Raw genomic sequence first — 22,727 nt, 5'->3', positions numbered from 1 at the left:
TTACAATGGAAATATCAATTACAATGATGACATTAACTACTGATTGGTCCTTGATCCATGCTGATTGATGGTGATTGCTAATTACTTGATTCCCTCTCCGTCAATCACTTTGACGAAGGCACATAATGTGTTTTTCCTTTAACACACTTGTAATTTTTTTATTTTTTTTTGGATATATGAGGGCCAAAATCTTGTATTTTCTATAAGAGGGGTAAAATAGTGATTAAATTTTTACAAAAATTAGATGAGGTCCAAATAGCAAATTGAGATATCTAACTAGACTTACCCTTTCTCATAAGAGAAAGTGTGATAGCATGAAATGCGTGTTAATTATATTATTTTTTTAATTTTATTTTATAGTAGAAAAGAAATTGAGGAGAAAGAAAATACTCCCGTGATATCAGATCGACCTGGTATTAAATACTTGAAGTTGGAAGTTGGTGCGCATATTTAAGACCAAGTAATGCTTTCCCATGCCGTTATCCTGCTACTCCTTATGGGCAACGCTGCTTAATTTGGCGTGTTATAATCATTCATGGTATTAAATACTTTTCTAAGTGAGAGGAGTATCAAAGCTTGTGGAACTTTAGAGAAGATAGTATTTAAGTTTAACCTATATCATTATCTTCCGTCTTTAAAATACGTTTAACCGGAAAAATATTATAGAAAAGTTCAATAATTGAGTGCTATTCTTGCTCTGTATAAGCACTTTTGCAGGAACAAATTCTTCCAACAGTGCAGGAGAGATTAGTGAAGGAGCGCAGTTTGCGCTGCCCAATTTACAGTAGTGCTGCTCACAGTTACGTAAACATTTGCTCTGCTGCATCTCTTTTTCATCATTTTGGGTTGGCAAGAAGATTGGTTTCATCATCCCAAGATAAGAATGCAAAATGGGTCACACCATTATCCTCATCTCACAAATTGGGCATGTCTCTGTCTTTTGTACGTCTTGTGTAGTGAAGGCTTGAAGGGATTGCACACTCCAATTTAAGTAGCCAAAAAGCAAAGCCATCTAGCACAACAGTACTCATTCATTCTCAATTCTCATGGCGTACACGAAGTTCTATCATGTCCTCTCCTTCTACCTCGCAACCCTAATAGCCATATACGAATTCCTTCTTTCAGTCTTGCCTTATATTTTGAATCCTGCTTCCATCCTAATCGCTTTTGCAGATGCATTTTTAGGAGTATACTTCAGATTGTGTGGTCTTTCTTCTTGTACTATTGAATTAGATGAACAAACAACCATGCATTTTTGGGCTTCCAATCCTAGAAGATCTGACAAGCCTGATCTACTGATGCTTCACGGGTATGGTGGCAATTCCAAGTGGCAATTCATGCACCAAGTCGGCTCACTCTCCCGGACTTTTAATTTGTACGTGCCCGATTTACTCTTCTTTGGCAAGTCATACACAAAAATGTCCGACAGGACGGAGGTGTTCCAAGCAAAATGTGTAGCGGAAGGGTTGAGGAGACTAGGCGTTGACAGGTTTGGTGTGTACTCTATAAGCTATGGAGGGTTTGTGGCATATTGGCTGGCGGAGATGTATCCGCAGGCGGTGGAGAGGCTTGTGATTGTGAGCTGTGGGATAGGGATGACAGAGGAGCAGAAAAAGGATCAGCTCAACAAGATTGGACGCAATGCATTGAAGCTCCTTGTACCTGAAAGTGCTCATGATCTAAGGGGCTTGGTGAATCTTTCTGTGCACAAACCCAGTCCTGTTAGGTGGCTACCCGATGTTTTCATCCGCGGGTTTATCCATGTGAGTTTTCTAGATATTTGATATGTTAGATCGTAACCAGTTAAACTCCTCAATCTAGATGACTTGTGATCTGTATAGTTTGATAACATAATATTTCAAAATGCCTTGTAAGAGAGTATACATCACTTGCATTTCAATGTGACATGCATTACATTGATCCTAATAGCATTAACTTAGAGGTTTTTTCGGCCAATAACCTACAGAGGTTTACATGTTGCATTGAATAGGTGACTTATGAAAGAAACAGGAAGCAGAAACTAGAGATGGCAGAGCACTTGCTAAGGGAAAAAGCAGACCTAAACCTTCCCATTCTGACTCAGGTAATTGGTTAAACAGGTCATATATCAATACCTATATAGCAATCTTTCTCTTCAGTCTTGTAAATGAAGATTCTAATTTTGGGTTGAAGGAAACACTAATAATCTGGGGTGACAAGGATGCTGTCTTCCCAGTGAACTTGGCCTATGAGCTGCAAAGGTGAGTATTAACTTGCATATTTTGATCAGCTTATTAGCTGGGATTTGAAAAGAAGAAATATAAACACAGCATTAGCTTTACTTGTGTTCTCTTTGATTTAATTATACAGGTATTTGGGACCAAAATCAAAGGTAGAGATAATCAAGGACACAGGTCATGCAGTGAATATGGATGCACCCATCTCCCTGAATGCACTGATAACATCTTTTGTTTTGGGTTACTATCAGTGTGACAGATTTGAACTATCAAAGTAGAAATTCTGTTTTCTGTGCTTTTCATACATAGTAACTATAGAAACTAGATGTTCCACTTTATATATGTAGTATCCATATTATTGTACAGATTTTCCATCCCTCTTACTCATTTAAGTCCAATTCATGTTTATCTTCATGGGTTGCTTTGGCATCACCATCAGATATTGTTGAGCTACTTGGTCCATCTCAATTAATTGGAATAGTTAGACCTGAAGTTGAACAAAAGAAAATTTGACAATGAACAAATAGTCCACATTTAGTCCAGTACAATATAGTCACACATTAGCATACCTAAAGGAATTTTATTTACAAATTAACTAGTACTTTTGGCTGAATAACGCAACCTTCACTAATCTATTCAGTTCCTGGTTTATTTACAGTTCCTCTACATTTTCCTGTTAACAATACAAATTTTATGTGCAAAATTTGTTGGAATTGTGTGGCAAGAAGTAATTAAGGATGTGGAAATGGAATAGGTCTAAACATCAATTTTTTTCGATAGATGTCTAAACATCAATTAAAATAAAGACTTATGTAGTGGTTTGAAAAAATAGGTACCATCCACACTATTTTCAAGGTTTATTGGAAAACTCCATACCGTGTTAGCGGTTTGGGTGGCTAGGGCTGGGCTCGGTTCGGTACCGGAGCCTCCGGACTGATACCATGTACCGTACCAACTTAGATTGGTAGGCTAAAAACCATACCACTACCGGCCACAAAATCCGGTATACCGAGAAGTCGGTATGCCGACTTAATTGGTCGGGTCGGTACGGTTCAGCCTCCAACCGAGCTTCTAATAGTCGCTGCTCATATTGACCCTCTGACTCAATTCGACAGTCGACAAGCATACACCCACCAAAAGAGAAGGAGAACACACGATTGCAGACACTTGACGGGGCTTCGATCCTTCAAACATCTATTTGATCACCATGTTTCTTAGGACTCCAAGACTCCGAACTCATATCAATACCCCAATTTCATATTCCATTATCATCTAGATCTACTTTCTTCAATAATCAACAGTTTCTGGGGGAATAAGAAAGTGGGTTTGCAGCTATTGATTAATTGATCCAATTAACCGAGTCAAGGCCAAGGTTCTTAACTTCTTATCTTCAGCTACAGATTCAATTACTTGTTGAATCTCACCTGGATTTCTCTCTCTAGCATGAAATGAAGTCCATCCTCCCCTGCTTCTACTTGGTTTTAATGAGTTGCTTCAATTTGGCCGGGCATTTTAATGGGTTGCTTCAATTTCCATTAGACTTCTTGTTTGCTGCTTCTTTTTCATCGATGAAGATCTGCATCTGGCCAAGAACAAGAGTATCAATTGGCCTGAGAAGCTTGATGTTTGTGATTTGAACTGAACCATTAGTTTTGGATATGGGATTTGGTGAGGGAGAGGAAGAATGGATCTGAATCATCTGGATGATGGAATCATGGAATGAATCGAGAGGATGATGGAATGAGTCAATGGATTGATTGGATTGAATAGATGGCTGGATTGGATGGATTGAATCGATGGCTGGATTGGATTCTAGTGTTCTACTTTGAGTACTTTCTATGGTTTGATACTGAGAGAGAGGCGAGAGGCTGAGGGATAAATTGAGAAACTAATCCAATCTGACCCCTTTAGGGGTTTGTAAGAAATATACGGTACGGTACGGTATACCGTATTTAGCTAAAAATTAATACCGTTATCGTACCATTTACATGGATTTGGTTCGGTACAACCGTACCGACACTTCGGTTACCGATGAAGTCGGCTACCAATTGCTTTGGTTCGGCTCGAATATGGCTGGTACGGTTCTTCTCGGCTGATATTGCCAGCCCTACCAGTGGCTAAAATTGGAGAAGTGTTGACCATAACCCAATGAAATTAGTGTTATTACTGTAGTAGTATTGTAGCAGATTGAAAAAGAAAACTGGTTTAAGCTAGCTCTTTCAACATTTGTTCTTTTCGAACAAAGAAAATAGTAGGGTATTTTTTTTGTGCATTACTTTCAAGGATTCGACAGAAAATGTTCTAACCTCTTCCTTGAAAATGTTTTTCTCTAACCCTCGTTAGAGGGCTCTCTTGATGGCGGCGGTCTTGTACCTACGATTGAGCAGGGGGTTTCTCCTCTCTTTCGTCTTTTCCTCGAGGGTGATAGTGGGCTTGCTCGGCGTTCCTTCGTGTTCATAGGCTATGGTCTCTGGCTTTTAGTTGTTCTCGCGGATGGGGTTTGCAGGGATGGAGATCAGAAGCCTGATCTGGTGTTGGATTGGTTCAAAATCAGTGATCCTCAGGTTGGGAGGATTGGGGAAGGGTTGAAGCTTAGGACGGTTTGGTTGAAGGCACCCGGAGATAGTTGGCAGCCTGCTATTGGTGACGGGGACTGGTGGGATCCAGATTGGCTGGATCGTTCTTCCCCATCAGACGGTGGCGGCAGATCTTTAGGTGTGTTGGACGGCAGCGGTGATGGTTCGATGGATTGGCTATGGCGCTCTTCTAGCGTAGGTGCTGATGGGTATGCTGTTGACATCATCGTTGTTGGCTGGGACACGATTGGGCGTGATCAGATGCATAGTTTGGTTCACAATGATGGCAGCGGTGGTTGGATCGTGGTGACAGACGTCCGCGTCCTTGATCCTGCTAGGGTCTGCCCTAGTTGGGCCGAGTGGGCTTGTACCAGGAAGAAGGCTGCTTTCTGGCTCATTTGGGCTCCTTTGTGGGCCTTGGTCTTAGTGTGGGCTTGGATTGTAAGACCCCGGAAATTCATTATTGATTTCTAAATGTTTCGGGAACTATTAAAGTGTTCGATAACACGATTTCGTGGTTCGAGGGTGGAGCGGAAAGTATTTCGAACAATTATTCGCTCGGAATGCTTCGTCTCAAGAGTTGACTTTTTTACGTTTGGATTATGTGAAAACTTTCTTCACGAAAGTCATAGAGCTCGTCGATACGAGTTCGTGCATATGTGGAACGCAAAAATCGGAGTTCGTATAAAGGAGTTATGGTCTTCAGAAAAGTTTCCATTTTGGTTAAATAGGAAAAAAATCCGAAAATATCAGAAAATTGAAAAAGTTTCCAAAAACGAAAACTCTTTCTCTCTCCTCGGTCTCGACCCGGTTTCGCCCTCTCCCCTTCGCCGGCTTCGTTCTCCGCCGTCCGGCCACCATAGGCCGAGATTCTTGTCCCTACCTCTTCGCCTCACTCCCATCTACAACCCTGTGAAGTTTAACGACGTGGGTCAACCCGTGCATGACGCAGCAAGGCCGGGAAGTTTGGCGGCAACGCTGCAAATCGTCTTGGTCGGAGTTCAGGTTTCCGGCCACCATAGCAGGTGATTCTTGAGGGCTTTTGGAGCTCAGAGGATGTAGAAGGATTCTCCCAAGGTAGCTTGCAACAATTCGACTCGTGGTGATCGAATTTTGAAGATTGGGAATCTAGGGTTCTTCGGGTTTCAAACATTGCGAGGTAAATTCCGGCTAAATGGCTTTGATTCTGACTTTGTGCTAGTTATAAATGTTGTTGGGCTTGTTGAGAAGAAGATTTTTTGTTTAGGAAGTTTTGTCAAATTTTGACTTTGAGCCGGCGGCGCCGCTGCCACTGTGGTGGTGGTATCCGACCACGTCCGGCCACCCCAGGAACAGTTTCTGTTTCTTTTTTTATTCTACACATCGATACGATCATTTCAATATATAGTTTGTAATTTTTGGAAATCGTATGAGCAAGTTATGAATTTTCAAAGTTTAAGGGTTTTCGATCGGTTTTCGATCCGATAGGATTCGGCCGTTCGATCGACTTGTAATTTTGATAGATTGAACGTATAAGTATTCCGGAGACCTCGGGTGGTCTCGGATGAAGTTTCACCTCGATTGACATTACTTTCGAGATTTTAGTGCAAATGGGGGTTCAACACTTAATTGTTTTCGATTCGTGTTCTAAGTTGTGTCGTACATTCCTTAGGTGATTGACAGAGACTAGTCAATACGTTATCCTTGCTGTAAGAGAAGACGCAACGGGATTTTGAGGTGAGTAAATCTCACGTGGTTCATTTATGAACCGAGTTATTTAATTTTCAAAATTGATTGATAATTGTAAATCGTTTTCGAAAATAAAGATTTGTTTGAAATAATATGAACTCGATCGACTACGGTTCATAGGGCTACGGCTCACAGGTAAAAAAATGAATTTAAGTATAAAATGAATTTCTTGGTTTTAATACGTATGAACTATAGTTGGTATTAGTGGTCATTCCTGCGTGAATGACTACGTATATATATATATATATATACATATATATATATATATATATACGTGGAATATATATATTGGATGGTGTGACATTGGTGAAGTAATGATTGAGAGTTGATTGAATTGTTATTTCGAGCATTTCTCTTACGAGCATACAATTATCATGATGTATTGATTATTATGTAAAAGTGTGTTTTGCTTGAGGAAAGTATTTGAGTCATGTCAGATTTGTTTTAAATGTTTTGTTCTGAGGGCCGAAGGGTCCAAAGTTCGACGGTTTAATGATAACCGAAGTAAGATTGTTCTGAGGACGGGAGTGTCCAAAGTTCGATGGCTTAATGATAACCGAAGTATGATTGTTCTGAGGACGGGGGCGTCCAAAGTTCGACGGTCTAATAGTAACCGAAGTGCAAGATATCGTAAGGTTGAACCTCGGCCGAGGTGACAGGTTACGATTCAGTTAGAGCTCTAGTTTGTTGCAAGCGTACCGTCATGATGGTAACGGGGTTACTGCATCATGAGTGCGTGGTCTGTGTATGCATACCGTCATGGTGGTAACGATGTTATTGCATCATGACTACGTAGTTTTCGGAGAACCTTGCTGGTGTTCTTTCTTTGGTTTATACGTGAGAATGAGATTCTATTAATGTAGTGGTGTTGATGGGTGATCATCGACTTTAGTGTGAGTTGTTTGACTTATGTATCGATTTTCGTTTCATTCTAATTGGTTGATTTTAAATGTAATCTCCTGAACTAAACGATATGCAGGGATTACTATGGTTTTGGGTTGTATACTGTTGGTGAATTCCTGAACTAAATTTCTATGTAGGGATTACCGGTTTTCATTGATAATGATTCGATTGTCACGGTTGTGACATGTGTGCTCTTAAAAAGATAATGATTTTTGTTGTTGGAATTAATCATTGTGTTGATTGTTGTCCTCGAGTTGAAAAGGCGTATTTTTTGTGGTTATTTTGGTTTACTCATATGAGCTTGCAAAAGCTTACCGGGTTTGTTGTTTCAACCCGGTGCACTATTCCACGGTGTAGGGGTTATTGTGCAGGTCGGAGTAACAGTCATCGAAACTGAGGGTTGGTTGCTGTTGTATCTTTGGACGTTGAAGTGTACGTTAGTTTTATTCTTCCGCTGTGTAGTGAGTATGTTTACTTATTGAATTGTCGATCAGTTTAATTTGTAAACTCTTTGTACATTATTATGTGACTCTAAAGAACGAGTCCGTATTTGATGCTGGCGAGCTCGGTTTGTTTTATCGCTTATTTTAAATGAAGAATTTTCTATGTGTTTTCTTGTGCTTGTTAAGTTTCGCGTTTCGGATTCGAAATTTCTTTATTCGAAATTCGGGGCGTGACATGGATAGTGTGGACTCATATAATTTTTAAGTTTGTATTTTTTTATTTTAGTGGGTTCTCATTCTTTTTTACGAAATGATGATGAGCTTATGTTTTTCTTTATTTGAGTGGGGAAGATCGACAAGAAACAAGCAGCCTCGTAGGTAGTTTATTGATTTCGGGGTTACTTAGTTTCTTGTTTTTGCGCTTAAAATAAAAAGGTGGGTGTACTAGGAGTATGCTAAGTAGTATGCTCATGTGAGGGGTGTACTAGGGTTGTGTGCTCTATGTAATGGCTTCTACTAACGACCCTCTGGGCAAGTCATTATTGTACTGCTTGCTGAAATGCTAAATGAGATTGACCTTTTCACCTCAAAAAAGAAGAAGTGTTATTACTGTAGTTTTATGGCAACTTACTTGTAAATAAGTGTTTCAACTTAATAATACAAACACTCGTTAATATAATGGAGGGCGAGAGCGATGTCTCTTGAAACCCTAGCGCTGCCGCCCTCTTTGTGCGGCTATTACGAGTCTCTTGTCACCTCCATTCCCTTGTTTGCCTCAGCCTATGTGCTCCAAGACTGCTCGATTTCCCAAGCGAAGTGAGGGATGGCGTGGCTGGTTGTGGAACTTTGGACCACAACGTCGCCGTGGCCGTTTTTGTAACGGGAGGAGGAGATCTGAAATTTAGATCTGGCGGCATCTTTGGGTTTTTGATGGAGGAACTGGGTTCTTGGTTCGGGTATTGCAGAGTAGTGGTTGGGGTCGACTCCTGTGGATGGCTTTGTTGCAATTGACACTGACGTCGCTGATGGTGTTGTTTGCGTGGTTGTTGGGGGGGAGGTAGGCTCTTGATTTGGTAGTGGTTCGGCCGTGGGCATGTAGACCGGTTGCAGGAGACACCGGAGGAACTAGCTGGTGGCCGCGCAACACAATGTCTGGGTGCCCAACGGCGGTTAGGTTTCCAGATCAGATCTTGCCATTATGGGCTGCATTTGGGCCTAATTCAGGGCCCAATTGTTTGGGTCGATTTCTCCAGGGGGCTGGATGAGTCTCTAACCGGGCCTACAGTCATGAAGCTAGTTTCTGGGCCTGATTTTGGGCCTAGAATTTTCATAGTTGCCTAGTTGGTTTTTTAGTGTCTATGAGCTTTGGTAGAAGTGTTTAGTTTTAACATAGCACAATTGTGTGCTTGGCTTTAGAATTAGGTAAAATTGATTGCCTACAGAGGCGAGCTATTTTTGTTAGCATAGACTACTCTGAGCTATGATTGTCTAAGACAGAGTAGTCTTTGTTATATTATTCTTTTCTATGAAACATGGACATACAACTGATATGTTCTGTTTAATTAAAAAAAAAAGTGTTTTCAACTTAATAAAAAAAAAATTGCTAATAGGGCGTGCACACATGCTTAGGATCCTTGCAGTTTGTATCTTTTGATTTCTAACTCGCTCAATATCATTTGGCTTAGTGATATTAATTAGTGTTTATTTTGTAAGTAGAAGGCTCTTGACTTCGACTTACGGACAAATTGTTGTACTTTCTTAGCTGTAATATTAAAAGATGTTTATTGATGTTGTTACTTGGAAAAAAAAAATCCGTCTATTGGCAAGGCTACTTTCAAAGCTTTTCTTGTATTTTCACTAGTGAGTTTTGGTGGATTTGATCAAAGTCAGGATTTTGAGCAAATAAAAAAATTAGTTAAGGTCAACCTGGATGGAGCTTTCAAACAGGGTGTTAATGGAGGTGTGGGGGTTGCTTGTCGAAATGATGGTGGAAAGTTCATTGGGCCTTTATGTCACGCAGTTTCATATGCTGAGTCTGCCATTCATGTTGAGGCTACTGCCCTTCGTTTTGCACTATTATGGATTCTTGAACGAGGCTGGAACAATGTGGAGGTGGAGACTGATTGTTCAGTACTGCTTGCTGCTATGGTACGTGTTGGGAGTGACTTCTCCAATGTACGGAGATTGATTGATGACTGCAAGACTCTTGCAGCTGAGGTTAGTGGTATCCATTTTTGTTATATATATCATGAAGCGAATAGTGTGGCATATAGGCTTGTCCATTTCACTAGTTTGGCCAATGATGATGTTAGTTATTTTGAAGAGAGTCCTGCTATTATTCAGGACGTCCTCTAAGAAGATTTTTTAATATTCACCATGGTTAGGTTTCTGTCCCCCGGGGTGAGTTAGCTTGCATGAGTTTGAGGACAATCCCCTCTTTTCAAAAAAAAAAAAAAAAAAAAATACTAATAACAATTAAGAAAAACCTCTACTTTGGAAGCAAATGAAAGAATTGAAACGAATTTCTTCAAGGAATTAATAATGACGCATGTTTTGGTGAATTGAAGTCAGGATTTTAAGCAATCAGTTCGTTTTATTTTATTTTTTACTATAAATTCCAAGACCTAGCTTTCCCTATAATTCTGACTACACCACTAATGATATAGTCATGAGCCAGATGATTGACATACATGTAGCAATGGTGACACATAATGATAATACGCGCGCGCGCACACACATAGGGTCCTTCTAGTGAGGAATCTTTTTTTTTTTTTTTTTTTTGCCATTTTAAGGAATTGATTATTTGACAAACTTTTTGATCATTTATCAACATCTTCACCGTTCAGTTGCTAGGTTTATATGAGTAGATCAATTATGTAAATTTTCAGCTAAATTGATAATCGTTGAGGCATTCAAATTGTGATTTACAATTATAAACATGAACGATTTAAGTTTGATAGATTTGGTTTGTTCATTGATTTAATCTAGTTTGATACCTTAACAATCACCAATTTGGCTGAAAATTTACAAAAATGATTTATTCATAGAGTCATAAGAAGTGAACGATCGAAATGCTGATATGTGATCGAAAAGTAAGTCACATAAAGAATCCCTTAAATGGACCAAAAAATAAAAAAAAACAAAGATCGCTCAGTGAAATGGCCTTATATATGTGTGTGTGTGTACTGTATATGACAACTGCAGTATATATTGTCACATATATTTCTGCGTATGTCCTAGATGTTGAAGCATCACAAGCTTTTGGTTTCCTATCTACCCCCAACCTATGCATATGCGTAGGTATGCGTGGATGTCATGCTGTTGTCACAACATTTGGCTCTTTTGGGGACTTATATATCCTTGCTTTCGTCGAGTTTTATACTCTCTCAAGGTGTTGAATTGTTGAAAATGGCAACTGCAGTCATCTTTTATTTTTTTGTTTTTTGTTTTAATCTTTTCTCCTCCAGAGTCCAGAGATCAATGCCAGAAAACCTTATTACCAGTTTTTGCAACTGGCACTTCACCAAAACCTAAAGCTTGTGATGCTTCCATTTGAAAAGCAACATTTGCCTTTCCAGTACACTTCTATATACTTGCAGCATATAAGTTTATTTAAACTTACATTCTACACATTGTTCCTCCACCTGCTCTTTCGTTTCCGTGTATAGTTTATCGACAATGGCAGTTGCAGTCATCTTTCCGTTTATTTTAATTTTTAAATTTTTTTTTTATCTTTACTATTCCCATGATGTTTACAAATGCTGGAGAGCCTTAGTACTAGTATCTACATCAGGACCAAATACTGGTATTCCTCTACATCATTTGATCGAGACCGCCATCACAAGCGCGTTTGATGGAAACTCACGATCATGCAGAATGACAAGTTGATGGAAGTGATTATTTATTTGGATAAAGAAGCAAAAAAATTAGATCAATTGTCCCAGTCAAATTCCGTGAATTGTGGTGAACTGGTGATGTACAATTTCACAGTTTTAAGTAAGTTTGCAAAGCTTCGAGCCGAGCTAGATGTAATAGTGAATTTAGTTTTCCACCTTATTTATGTAAAACAAAATGCTAAGTTGGCCAATATTTCACACCTCATTTTGGTCCTTGGATCAAAATTCAGTTTAGGGCAGCCAGAGGCCATGGCTAGGCGTCTCTGTACCTGCCTCCATCTCCGATGGAGAAAAATTCCGACCCATCCCTTGGTGTCGCAGCTTTCGAGTACGGTCCAGGCCGTCCTTCCCGTTTTTTCTTTTTTCTCCTTGAAGGTGAGATCAGGGGCTTTCCCTTCGTCTCAATTTGTTTCACAACAAGGCTTGAGGCTGAGTTCCATTCGGCGGTCAACTGAACTGGTGGTTGCTGGTGGTTGGAGGATCTGGGACCCAGGACTTTTCACGGTTTCAATTGAGCCAGATTTGGATCGGGTTTGGTTGGAGTCCTTTCTCCAGGGATGGCGACGAAGGCACTTTCAGTTGGTCCGACATGTGGAGAAGATGCAAGGCTACCGGAGTTGTGGGGAAGATGGAGGGCAGCCAGAGGCTTACTCTTCCGGGGGCTATGTGTCTCTCCAAGCTGTTGATGCAGGCGACATCTCTTTGTCTGGGTTGGCTATTGCTATGGAAGTCAGGGTCGTTGGTTTGGCTAGATCGACTGGTTCACACTTGTCATCTGGTGGCATTGGAGTAGGGAGTTGTCTGGTTCCTTGGGGCAGGTTGACCGGAGGCATGGTGGCAGGTGGGTGCGGCGATGGCGGCACGACCAGAGTCACTAATGCATTGGCTACAATGGTAAACCCTAATTGGGTTTGGGCTTGGCTCTACTTTTCTGACTTGGGCTTGGGACCTAATGAGTTGTCTAAGGCTGCAGAATGTGGGCTTCTTCTATTCTAGATTCGCATTTGGGATCCCGGTGGATTTATTATAAAGATTTGGGATCTAGGACGACAACCTCGAATTATTATTTCATTTTGTTAGGTTGCAAATTTCATAATCTCTGAGGGTTTTTTTATCTTGCTTCGGAGATTACTAATTTTTGTTTGGAATTAAAGTGCGTGAACTGTCTAAAAGGTGGGTGTACTGGGGGTATAGTGGGTTCTTGTTCTTGTTTTAGAATAGGAGTCTCAGGGTACTCTGAGAAACGATTCTTTCTGTCGACCCCTTAGGGGTGTTTCGTTTTTGTACTGCTTGCTGAATCTATATAATGGGCTAACCTCCTTTCGTCAAAAAAAGTTGGCCAATATTTCGATGTATTCCTACATAACATGCAATCATCCTCTTCAGAAGTACTCTTGTAAATGAGGTTTCTAATTTTGGTTCAAGGAAACACTAATAACTTGGGGTGACAAGGATGCTGTTTTCCCCATGACCTTGGCCTATGACCTGCAAACACGATCCAGTTTAAACTTTCAATTTATGTCAGCATTTGAATTTTATTATAGGGTGGTGCTATTCACACACCCCCTCTATTTTACTATTACTTTAATTCAATTTTCTTTTAAAAATTATCCTAACTACCTTTTCTTATAATTATGTTTCTTTTTCTTTTTTCTATTTGGCAAGTCAATCATCCTCAAATCCTAAACTCTTATTTTCCCGCAGACACAGAGGATTTCAAAACTCTTTTCGATTCCCTTTTTTATTTTTCATCAAAAACTTTACAACAGCCTAATAATGATGGCCTTATGATTATAAACATGATTTGTTCTACTATATTATCCTAGTAGAACATAATTTTGTCCCCACACGAAAATTGCAACTCATTGCATTCAATATTATGTATAGCATCTCCAAATTTTGTGTACATCATCAGCTGCAGTGTGGAAGCTTGTGGCTGAAGTGGATAAAACGCTGATTCCATATTTTTTATTTTATTTTTTTTATTTGAGGATGATGCACCTTGATTAAGAGTCATAAACAAGCAAGCATTAAGTTTGGTACTTTGCAAGGTATGTGGACAAACTTTATAATTTAGATTTAGTTCAGTAAAGGTGATTACCTGGGAGACAAAACATTTGTCTAATAATACAGGTCATTCCAATTAATAAATGTATTATTTTTCCTTCATTTATAGGTAAACAAAAAAAATTAATTTATTGTATAATGATGTTTGATTCATGATTGAATTGCCAACTAGAAAAAAGAAAAAAGAAAAAGAAACATATTTACAAGGGAGGGTAGTTAGGGTAATTTATAAAAAAATATTGAATTAAAGTAATAGAAAATTAGAAGAGGTGTGTGAATAGATAAAAATGGTGTAGTACTACCCTTATTAGTTACGAAAATGCTTGAGATACCAAAAGATTATAACAAATATCATTACCAAATGATGTGGCACCTGCTATGTCATCAATTTTGCTTCTAAGATAGTGATGATATGGAAATAATACAATTTTATACTTCTCATTAAAAAAAAAAAACAAATAAAAAGATAAGAATAAACCTAGACCATTATCTTCTTCCTTATCACTATGCCAAAAAATGCTTCAGACCATACCACTCAGACGACAGAAGACGTTTTTTCTGTTGTCTGATTTTTTTGAACGTCTTCAGACAACAGATTTAACTATTTATGTCGTCTAAATGGTATCAAAATCAACACCAATTCAACTTTTTCAAGTTTGTTATAATTTAGAAAATTCAGACAACAGAATCTGTTGTCTGAGTAAAGGGAGAAATTATTTCTCCTTGTCTGGACAAAAAAACATTTTTGGCTGAACTAAAACTTGGTTAAAAAAAACTGGCTGAACTAAATGACCTAGCGCTAGATACCCCGAGTTCTCTAATAACACTTAGTTAAAAAAATAGACGCCTCTTTTCTTCTCCTCGAGCAGTCGACCTAGAACCCTTCTCCTCCAGCAGTCGACCTAGAACCCAATTGAGCAACAGATTGGAGTGAACCCAGATCAGAGCTAGACCCCAAATCGTCAATAGATCAGAGCGATCTCCGATCCCAGACGACCAACAGATCAGAGCGATCTCCGATCTCAGACGACCAACCCAGATCAGAGCGATCTCCGATCTCAGACGAACAACCCAGATCAGAGCGATCTCCGATCTCAGACGACCAACCCAGATCAGAGCGATCTCCGATCCCAGACGACCAACAGATCGGTACCATGTGAGAACGAAGGAGAGAACCGCCGCGAACAACAGAACCCGGACGAGCGTGTCGCTGAGCTGATCCATCAGGAGCTTTAGGATCGACTAATCCTCGTGCTTCTCCAGTTCGTTCCATCCGTACACCGCCCGGAGCTTCTCGACTTCCTCCTCCGACAGCCCCGAGGCTCTGCTGACCTTGAACTCGTCCTCGCATTCCTGAAGAAACTGAACCTGTAAGTCTCTCATCAATATTCCATGCTAATTGAGATAGTTAACTGAGAAGTACATGATGGGGCGGCATTGTTGTGTTGCCAATGAATATATGTTTTGTCTTGAGTTTAGTGTTATTGGAAGTAAAGGATGGGGTGGGGATCTTTTGTAAATCTTATTTTTGATGCTAGCTATCCATGATTTTAATGGCATATACATCATTTAAACTTGAATATAATGAATTATATCTACCTACTCGTCTGGTACCTATGCGAAAGTGATATCTATAAGAAGCTCTTCATGTATTTCAGACACATGACATGATAATACTGCACTTTATAATTTGGAAAAGACAAGAAATTTTGTGGACAAGTTTGTCTTTGACGTGCTGGCCTCAGTGGGGGTTTACATAAAATGAAATTTCTATCTTAATATGATATTCATATCGTTAAAGGTGGTTAAACAAAAGTACACATCTTATTTTACTTCAACAGTCTCCATAAGAACTTATTGGACCTCTTTATGAGGTTTCTAGTTATTTCATTACAGTGCCATGTGTTATTGAAGACTTGTTGTAAGATTTAATTTATTTATCACAAATTGTGACTTGTGTCCTTGTATTGCGCAGATATTGGATGAGGCTGCGGTGCAAAATATATTTTTAAAGTCCCTAGACAACTATATAAAGTGGTGTAACTACTTGTGCATTCAGCCAGTTTGGAGCAAGTATGGACTTCTAGATCTGATTTCATATATATCCTTTCTTACTTCACTCTTCCGATGATAAATTGATATTTTCTTGTTTATTAAATGATGGTGATTGATGATAGTGAGTTAGTGACTAATGGAATCAATCAATTTTGTGCAGTTTGCAGTCAGTTAGGAAGGAGAAAAAGCTACTGTTTGTTTCCATGTACTGTTTGATCTGGGGTGAAGCAGCCAATGTAAGTGAACCTTTTATTGAATAACTGGAATTGATCGTTAGTTTTTGTTTACTTTTCTGTCGTAACATCCTTCTGCATGCATGGTTCACCCAATTTAGTTTTAATTGGTGAAGTGAATGAATCAGTATAACTTGAAGATTATAGCACGACATTTTATCTTTCTTGGTGAGACTTGAGTGTTTTTCATTTATGTGAGATTATGATTTTTAAGTTTTAGTATTGACAGAGTGCAAACTAATTTTACTTGAATACCATGAACAATGGATTTGATTCAAATTCATGAAGCAGTCATATTGTAAAAGTACATAGATGAACTGCCTTTCAAGTTATTTCATGAAATACACTTTCATCAGTTATTGTTGAGCTTCATTTCATTTGGTTTGCACTTAAATCATTTTGCAGACTTGCATGCTTCAGCATTCTGTTTTCTGATAAAAAAAGCACTTTCAGCACTTTCTAGTTGGCTCTCCCTTTCATACGCATATCCAAATAGAAATATATCTTTCCCTTAAGCTATTCTGTTACATCCAGTTCATTTTTTGTCGTGTTCTATTTGTGCAATCTGAACTTGTTCTATACTACATACTGCTGATCATGTTTTTTTTTTTTTTTTTTTTTTTTGCTGTGGGTGCTATGTAGTGAAAGCTTGGAGTTAGGCTCATTAGGCAAGCATTGGAAGCGGATGATTGGCTTAGCTCTGACTTAAACAAATTGAGGTAAGCATTTATAATCATCACATAGTTCGTTCTTCATTTTATTTTTGTGAACTTTCTGTTCTAGAAGCACATGAATTTTTGGAATTTTATAGTTCTGGTTACAATGTTTCATTTTGTGTTATAGAATTGAATTTTTTTCATGGAATGAACTATTTTCTCCTACGGTGCGTTTGGATGAGAAAATTATAAAATCCGTAGGAATTTATAAATGATGTAATCTTTAATTCCATCAATCTAAAATTCCATTAATTGCAATTTCTATTGTTTGGTTGCATCTATTTAGGATTTGAAATGTGTAATAAATTAAGAAAGTTTAAAACAAATAAAAAGATAAAATAGAAAAAAGTCTTGTTTGGAAATAAAAATTGAATACTGCAAAGGAATTCGTAAATGACATCTATTTTGGTGGAAATTGAAGTGAGGAATTTAAATAACGAATTCCTTCGTTTTTTTTTCACAGAGAAATTTAAAATTTCCAATCTGATAATGCCAAACGAGGGAATTGGCTTTTAGGAATTATGAAATCCTCACTTTCAATTAAATTCCATCATTTTTTCCCTCATCCAAACACACTCCTAGAGTTAGGTTCACGAGTTATTGGAATTTTCTGTTATATTGATGCTCATGTTTGTCATGGAGTAGCTACATTCGAATGTTAATTAAGCTCTGCTGTATGTTTATGAATTAATGTTGCTTCATGTATCTCTGTGTGTATATATATATATATATATGTGTGTGTGTGTGTGTGTGTGGTGAAGTTGTTTAATAGTGATATGTACGTTTTTAAGCTTTCTGATCCTAGGTGATAATATAGTTCCTAATTGTATAATGTGTTTATATATAAGATGGATAAATCATGGATGCATGCTGATAGAAGATCATTGAAGTTTAAGATAGGACTTGAAGACTTTCTTAAGTTCGCTTTAGCAAATGCACGCGACATATCAAAAATATGCTGTCCTTGTTTGAAGTGTTGTAACAATGATGAATTTTCTGTTGGAGTGATCAAGGACCATATATACTTTAATGGTATTGATGTTAGATATAAGCAATGGAAATGGCATGGAGAACCTTCTGCCATGAATGCCGATATATTAGGTGAATCCGAAACAGTAGATATGGGTACTGATTTTGGGATAGGGGATGAAGATGATGAGATTTCGAGTGACTCGAATGAGTTTCTTAGGTTTGTAGAGGATGGAGATAAGCCTTTGTATCCGGGTTGTACTAAGACTACAAAGTTAAATGGTTTGATACAAACGTTCAATTTGAAGGCAAAACACGGAATGACAGACTCTTGTTATTCTGACATGCTAATCATGATTGGCATGTTGCTGCCTGAAGGGAATGAGGTACCTGGGTCTATATATGAGGCTAAGAAAACACTTGCTGCATTGGGCATGGGCTATGAAAGGATTCATGCTTGTCCAAATGATTGCATCCTTTATAGAGGGCAGCATGCAGAAGCAACAAGTTGTCCAACCTGTGGTGAATCACGTTGGAAACTGGGTAGAGATAATACTAATAAGGAAGGGGTGCCTGGGAAGGTCTTGTGGTACTTCCCACCAATCCCGAGATTCAAACGGATGTTCCAATCGACCAAGACAGCTAAGGATTTGACTTGGCATGCCAATGATAGGAAAACAGATGGAATGATGAGGCATCCAGCAGATTCCCCGACTTGGAAGTTAGTTGACACAAAGTGGCCAGAATTTGGTAGCGAACCGAGGAACCTTAGGCTAGCCCTTTCCTCAGATGGGTTTAATCCCCACAGTTCATTAAGTAGCCGATACTCTTGCTGGCCTGTTATTCTTGTTACATATAACCTTCCTCCTTGGCTATGCATGAAGAGGAAGCACATGATGTTAACATTGTTAATATCTGGACCCAAACAGCCGGGAAATGATATTGACGTTTATTTGCAGCCTTTGATAGATGATTTGAAACTACTGTGGGTTGGGGTTGAAGTGTATGATGCCCTTAGAGGAGAGTCCTTCAAACTGAAGGCAGTCCTATTTTGGACTATTAACGACTTTCCCGCATATGGGAACCTCTCGGGCAGCATTACCAAAGGATACAATGCTTGTCCAGTTTGTGTTGATGAAACCCGACCATACAGGTTGAAGCATAGTAACAAAATGGCATTCATGAGACATCGCAGATTTTTGCCAAGACATCATCCATATCGAAGGCAGGCTGCAGCTTTTGACAATACCATAGAGGAAGATGTCGCTCCTTCACCATTAAGTGGAGAGGAGATGTTGTCAAGAGTTGAAGGTCTGAACATACCATTTGGGAAAAAAAAACCTTGTCCCCCTCACAAGGGTGTTGAAGCGAAAAACAGACCTTGCTGGAAAAAAAAATCGGTTTTCTTTGAACTTGATTACTGGAAACATCTTCCAGTGAGACACATTCTCGATGTGATGCACATTGAGAAGAATTGTTGCGATGCTATTCTTGGAACCGTATTGAACATTCCCGGGAAGACCAAGGATGGAGCTGCTTCTCGTTTGGACATGGTTGATATGGGCATCAGAACTGATTTGAAGCCTACACCTGGTCCGAAAAGGGCAAAGTTGCCTTTGGCGAGTTGGAACTTGCTGCTAGATGAGAAGAAAATATTATGCTCTTCCTTTTTCAACATGACGGTTCCTGTGCGCTTTTGCTCAAACATAAGGAATCTGGTTTCAATGGAAGATTTGAGACTCGTTGGTCTTAAATCACATGATTGCCACACTATTATGCAGATTCTTCTCCCTGTGGCATTAAGATCAGTTTTAGAAAAGCCAGTTAGGTATGCTATTATTCGGTTCTGCCTATTCTTCAAGGCAATTTGTAGTAAGGTGATAGATGTTTCAAAACTTCAATAGATGCAAGCTGACCTTATTGATACAGTTTGCTTGCTTGAAAAGTTCTTCCCACCTTCGTTTTTCGATGTAATGATTCATTTAACAGTTCATCTTGTTAGAGAAGTAGAGTTATGTGGTCCGGTGTTTCTTCGATGGATGTACCCATTTGAGAGGTACATGAAAGTGTTCAAAGGGTATGTGAGAAGTCGCCATTTTCCTGAGGGGTGTATTGCTGAGAATTATATTGTTGAAGAGGCTATAGAGTTTTGCTCAGAACGTATGCTCCGTGAAGATGATACCACTGTGGGAATTCCATCAAAAAGCTTATCTGGACTGTGTAATGGATGCAGGCCTTTATCAGGCGCAACCATGGTGATCGTTTCTGCAAAGGAGTTACGACTTGCACACCTGTGTGTATTACGGAACACTGAAGATGCCATTCCATACTTCAAGTACGTATTACTTTCAATGCTATTGTTTTGCTTTGTAATATCAATACCTATAATATATATTCATTTGAGTTAGATTGTTGATCAGTTTTCTTTTCCTTGTACTTAGGGAGCATATGGAATTGTTGGAGTTAACTTTCCCTAAGTTCATGAAAAACAAGAGGTGGTTGAGGGAAAAACAGAATGCGACATTTGGAGATTGGTTAAAGGAAAGGGTAAGTTCATATGGGTTATGCTTATTCATATGTTGATTTTGAATGTTTTGAGTTTAATTATTTGATGAGTGCACTTTATTAATGTATAATTCAATTAGCAGGTTGCAAATGCAATGAGTGTTCCCGACAATGATGTTTCAGAAACAATGAGGTGGATGGCTGGCGGCCCAAGGCATGAAGTGCCAACCTTTAGTGGATACCATGTCAGTGGAGTTGATTTCAACACCAAATCCCGGGACAATGTCAGATCAGTTCAGAACAGTGGTGTTTTTTTACTTGCCGATGCAATGCAAGTTGCAAGTGCAAAGGATCGAAAGCCCAGAACTGATGATATGGACTTCTACGGTGTAATTAAAACAATATGGGAGGTTGACTATTACAAATTTAGGGTACCATTGTTTAAATGCGATTGGGTAGAGAGTTCTAGGGGCGTCAAAGTAGACGATCTTGGGTTTACTTTGGTGAAACTGAATAGGATAGGCCATTTAAATGATCCGTTTGTCTTAGCTACGCATGTGAAACAAGTTTTTTATATTGAAGACCCCCTCGATGCTGAATGGTCAGTAGTGGTGAGGTGCCCGGATAAAGACTACGAAGGGGCTAATGATGAATGGGAAGACCCTGAAGTGGACCAGCTAGCATTTATTCCGACAATGCCATCAGTTGAAACCTTTGATGATGTAGTTGGTCATCAACCTAGCATTCATATGCGAGATGGTGATGAAGGAATATGGGTTGACAATTAAAGTTTGCCCCGTGTCTGATGGGAGTACCATGGTGTTTAGGATTTTGATGCTTATGTATGCATATTAGTATAGGCTGCATTTCCATTTGTAGCTTTGAGCTGTTGTACTTTAATTTGTTAGTTGATGGAATATATGCTGATTCAAGTTGTTACTTGATTACCTAAGTGTTTGATTTTCACTATTATGTCATTTTAATTGTAAGTGATGCATCCTATAAATGTCATGTTGCCTATCATGTGGCTAACAGATTATGTGCTTTTGTGTTTTAGATCATGGCGCCATCTAATAGAGCAGCAGCAGCTAAAGCGATAGCTTTGAGGATGAAAGCTGTGCAAATGAAAAGAACTAGCTCTAAGGATGCAGGGCCGTCAACCACACCTAAAGCTTTGTCTCCAAAGAAGAGGGTTGTGTCTGCTAAGAAGAAGGAGGTGTCCCCGAAGAAGAAGGTTGTCCAAACTAAGAAGAAGACTAGATCCCCGAAGAAGAAGACAAAGGCTGTATCAGAGAAATCTGTATCAAAGACCAAGTCTGGAAATAGTTCTAAGTCTAATAAGATAGAGGATGGTGATGATGAGGAAGATCCTAATGCAACTGGTGGTTTGAAGCTGCTAAGGCGAGGGATGGTGACAATGAATCGCATTACAAGGCGACTCATCAGAGGGAGAAAGCTAACCATACAGATTAATGATAAGGGGGAACCTTATGGTAAGGCTGCAAAAGAAATGCAGTCTTACATTGGGGTCTTAGCACGTACAAAGATCTCGATTGTCACTGGTGATTGGAGAGAGGTGGACCCTGAGGAAAAACAGAAAATCTGGGAATCTATTATGGTATTTAAACTAAATCTTACAACATATTGCAATCCTTATCACTTTCAGTCACACTTTCAGTCACTTGTTTCCGATGTAAACTAATCTTCTTTTTCTTATACGTAGGATGCATATGTGATCCCTAAAGAATGTAAGAAGCTGGTGATTACCTCTGCTGCAAATAAATGGAGGGAATTTAAAAGCAAATTGACCAACAAGTACATTATCCCTTATATGGATACCCCTGAATTGCTTGAAAATCCACCGGATGATTATCGATGTGTTAAGAAGGCTGATTGGGATATCTTTGTCGCTGACAGGATTTCAGCAAAATTTCAGGTTTGTTAGCTGTTGGAAACTTAGTTCATATGTTGGTTTCATTTTATCTGTGGTTTGTATAAGTTCAATGCAATGTAGTGCCTAAGTATGCTTTGGTTTGTAGGAACTGCGTGATGCACAAATAGAAAAAAGAAAGGAAAATCGGTACCCTCATCGTATGGCACGTAAAGGATATGCTAACTTAGAAGCCGAACTGGTTAGTTTTTGGATGATACTTATTGAACTTTGTGAATAGAGCTTGTGGTTACCAATTCTAATATATTTTTCATTTGTTATAGTCCGAGTCAATCCCCTCACAGAAACTGGATCGTGCGTCGATGTGGGTGAAGGCACGGCAAGATAAGAATGGCTGCTTCAAAGAACCTGAGGTGGAGGAGACGGCAGAAAGAATTGTAAGTCTTTATCTGAAACTTCGCTGGCTGATTTGGTGTGTGTGTGTATATATACACACACATATTTGTCCTTCATATATGAATTACTTAAT

The 22,727-nt window shown here is 39.0% G+C and overlaps 3 protein-coding genes across 3 annotated transcripts; all 3 read left to right on the top strand.

Moving 5' to 3' along the window:
• The first annotated feature begins 650 nt into the window (after positions 1-650).
• Positions 651-2,579, top strand: LOC133725486 (uncharacterized). The gene is made up of 4 exons (XM_062152765.1): positions 651-1,763; positions 1,991-2,083; positions 2,173-2,240; positions 2,350-2,579. Exons 1-4 carry the CDS (start codon positions 1,047-1,049, stop codon positions 2,492-2,494), a joined length of 1,023 nt encoding a protein of 340 aa, XP_062008749.1. The 5' UTR covers positions 651-1,046; the 3' UTR covers positions 2,495-2,579.
• A 12,272-nt stretch (positions 2,580-14,851) lies between these two features.
• Positions 14,852-22,478, top strand: LOC133730667 (uncharacterized). The gene is made up of 7 exons (XM_062158218.1): positions 14,852-15,199; positions 15,805-15,902; positions 16,045-16,120; positions 16,760-16,836; positions 21,365-21,925; positions 22,031-22,243; positions 22,347-22,478. Exons 5-7 carry the CDS (start codon positions 21,368-21,370, stop codon positions 22,476-22,478), a joined length of 903 nt encoding a protein of 300 aa, XP_062014202.1. The 5' UTR covers positions 14,852-15,199; positions 15,805-15,902; positions 16,045-16,120; positions 16,760-16,836; positions 21,365-21,367.
• Positions 17,682-19,706, top strand: LOC133730675 (uncharacterized). Its single transcript, XM_062158227.1, has one exon. It carries the CDS (start codon positions 17,682-17,684, stop codon positions 19,704-19,706), a length of 2,025 nt encoding a protein of 674 aa, XP_062014211.1.
• Positions 22,479-22,727: the final 249 nt, after the last annotated feature.

This window comes from Rosa rugosa, chromosome 1, assembly GCF_958449725.1.
Source record: "Rosa rugosa chromosome 1, drRosRugo1.1, whole genome shotgun sequence".
Lineage (NCBI taxonomy): Eukaryota > Viridiplantae > Streptophyta > Magnoliopsida > Rosales > Rosaceae > Rosa > Rosa rugosa.
The sequence above is the reverse complement of the archived record's forward strand: the minus strand, read 5'-3'. Positions and strand labels throughout refer to the sequence as shown.

What these genes read in the sequence shown, in the direction of transcription:
- LOC133725486 (XM_062152765.1), top strand. Translation starts at nt 1,047, where the DNA reads ATGGCGTACACGAAGTTCTATCATGTCCTCTCCTTCTACCTCGCAACC. An exon ending in TCATCCGCGGGTTTATCCAT is followed by an intron (nt 1,764 to 1,990) that starts GTGAGTTTTCTA and finishes TGCATTGAATAG; the next exon opens with GTGACTTATGAAAGAAACAG. An exon ending in TTGGCCTATGAGCTGCAAAG is followed by an intron (nt 2,241 to 2,349) that starts GTGAGTATTAAC and finishes TTAATTATACAG; the next exon opens with GTATTTGGGACCAAAATCAA.
- LOC133730675 (XM_062158227.1), top strand. Translation starts at nt 17,682, where the DNA reads ATGGATAAATCATGGATGCATGCTGATAGAAGATCATTGAAGTTTAAG.
- LOC133730667 (XM_062158218.1), top strand. Translation starts at nt 21,368, where the DNA reads ATGGCGCCATCTAATAGAGCAGCAGCAGCTAAAGCGATAGCTTTGAGG. An exon ending in AAATCTGGGAATCTATTATG is followed by an intron (nt 21,926 to 22,030) that starts GTATTTAAACTA and finishes TCTTATACGTAG; the next exon opens with GATGCATATGTGATCCCTAA. An exon ending in GGATTTCAGCAAAATTTCAG is followed by an intron (nt 22,244 to 22,346) that starts GTTTGTTAGCTG and finishes TTTGGTTTGTAG; the next exon opens with GAACTGCGTGATGCACAAAT.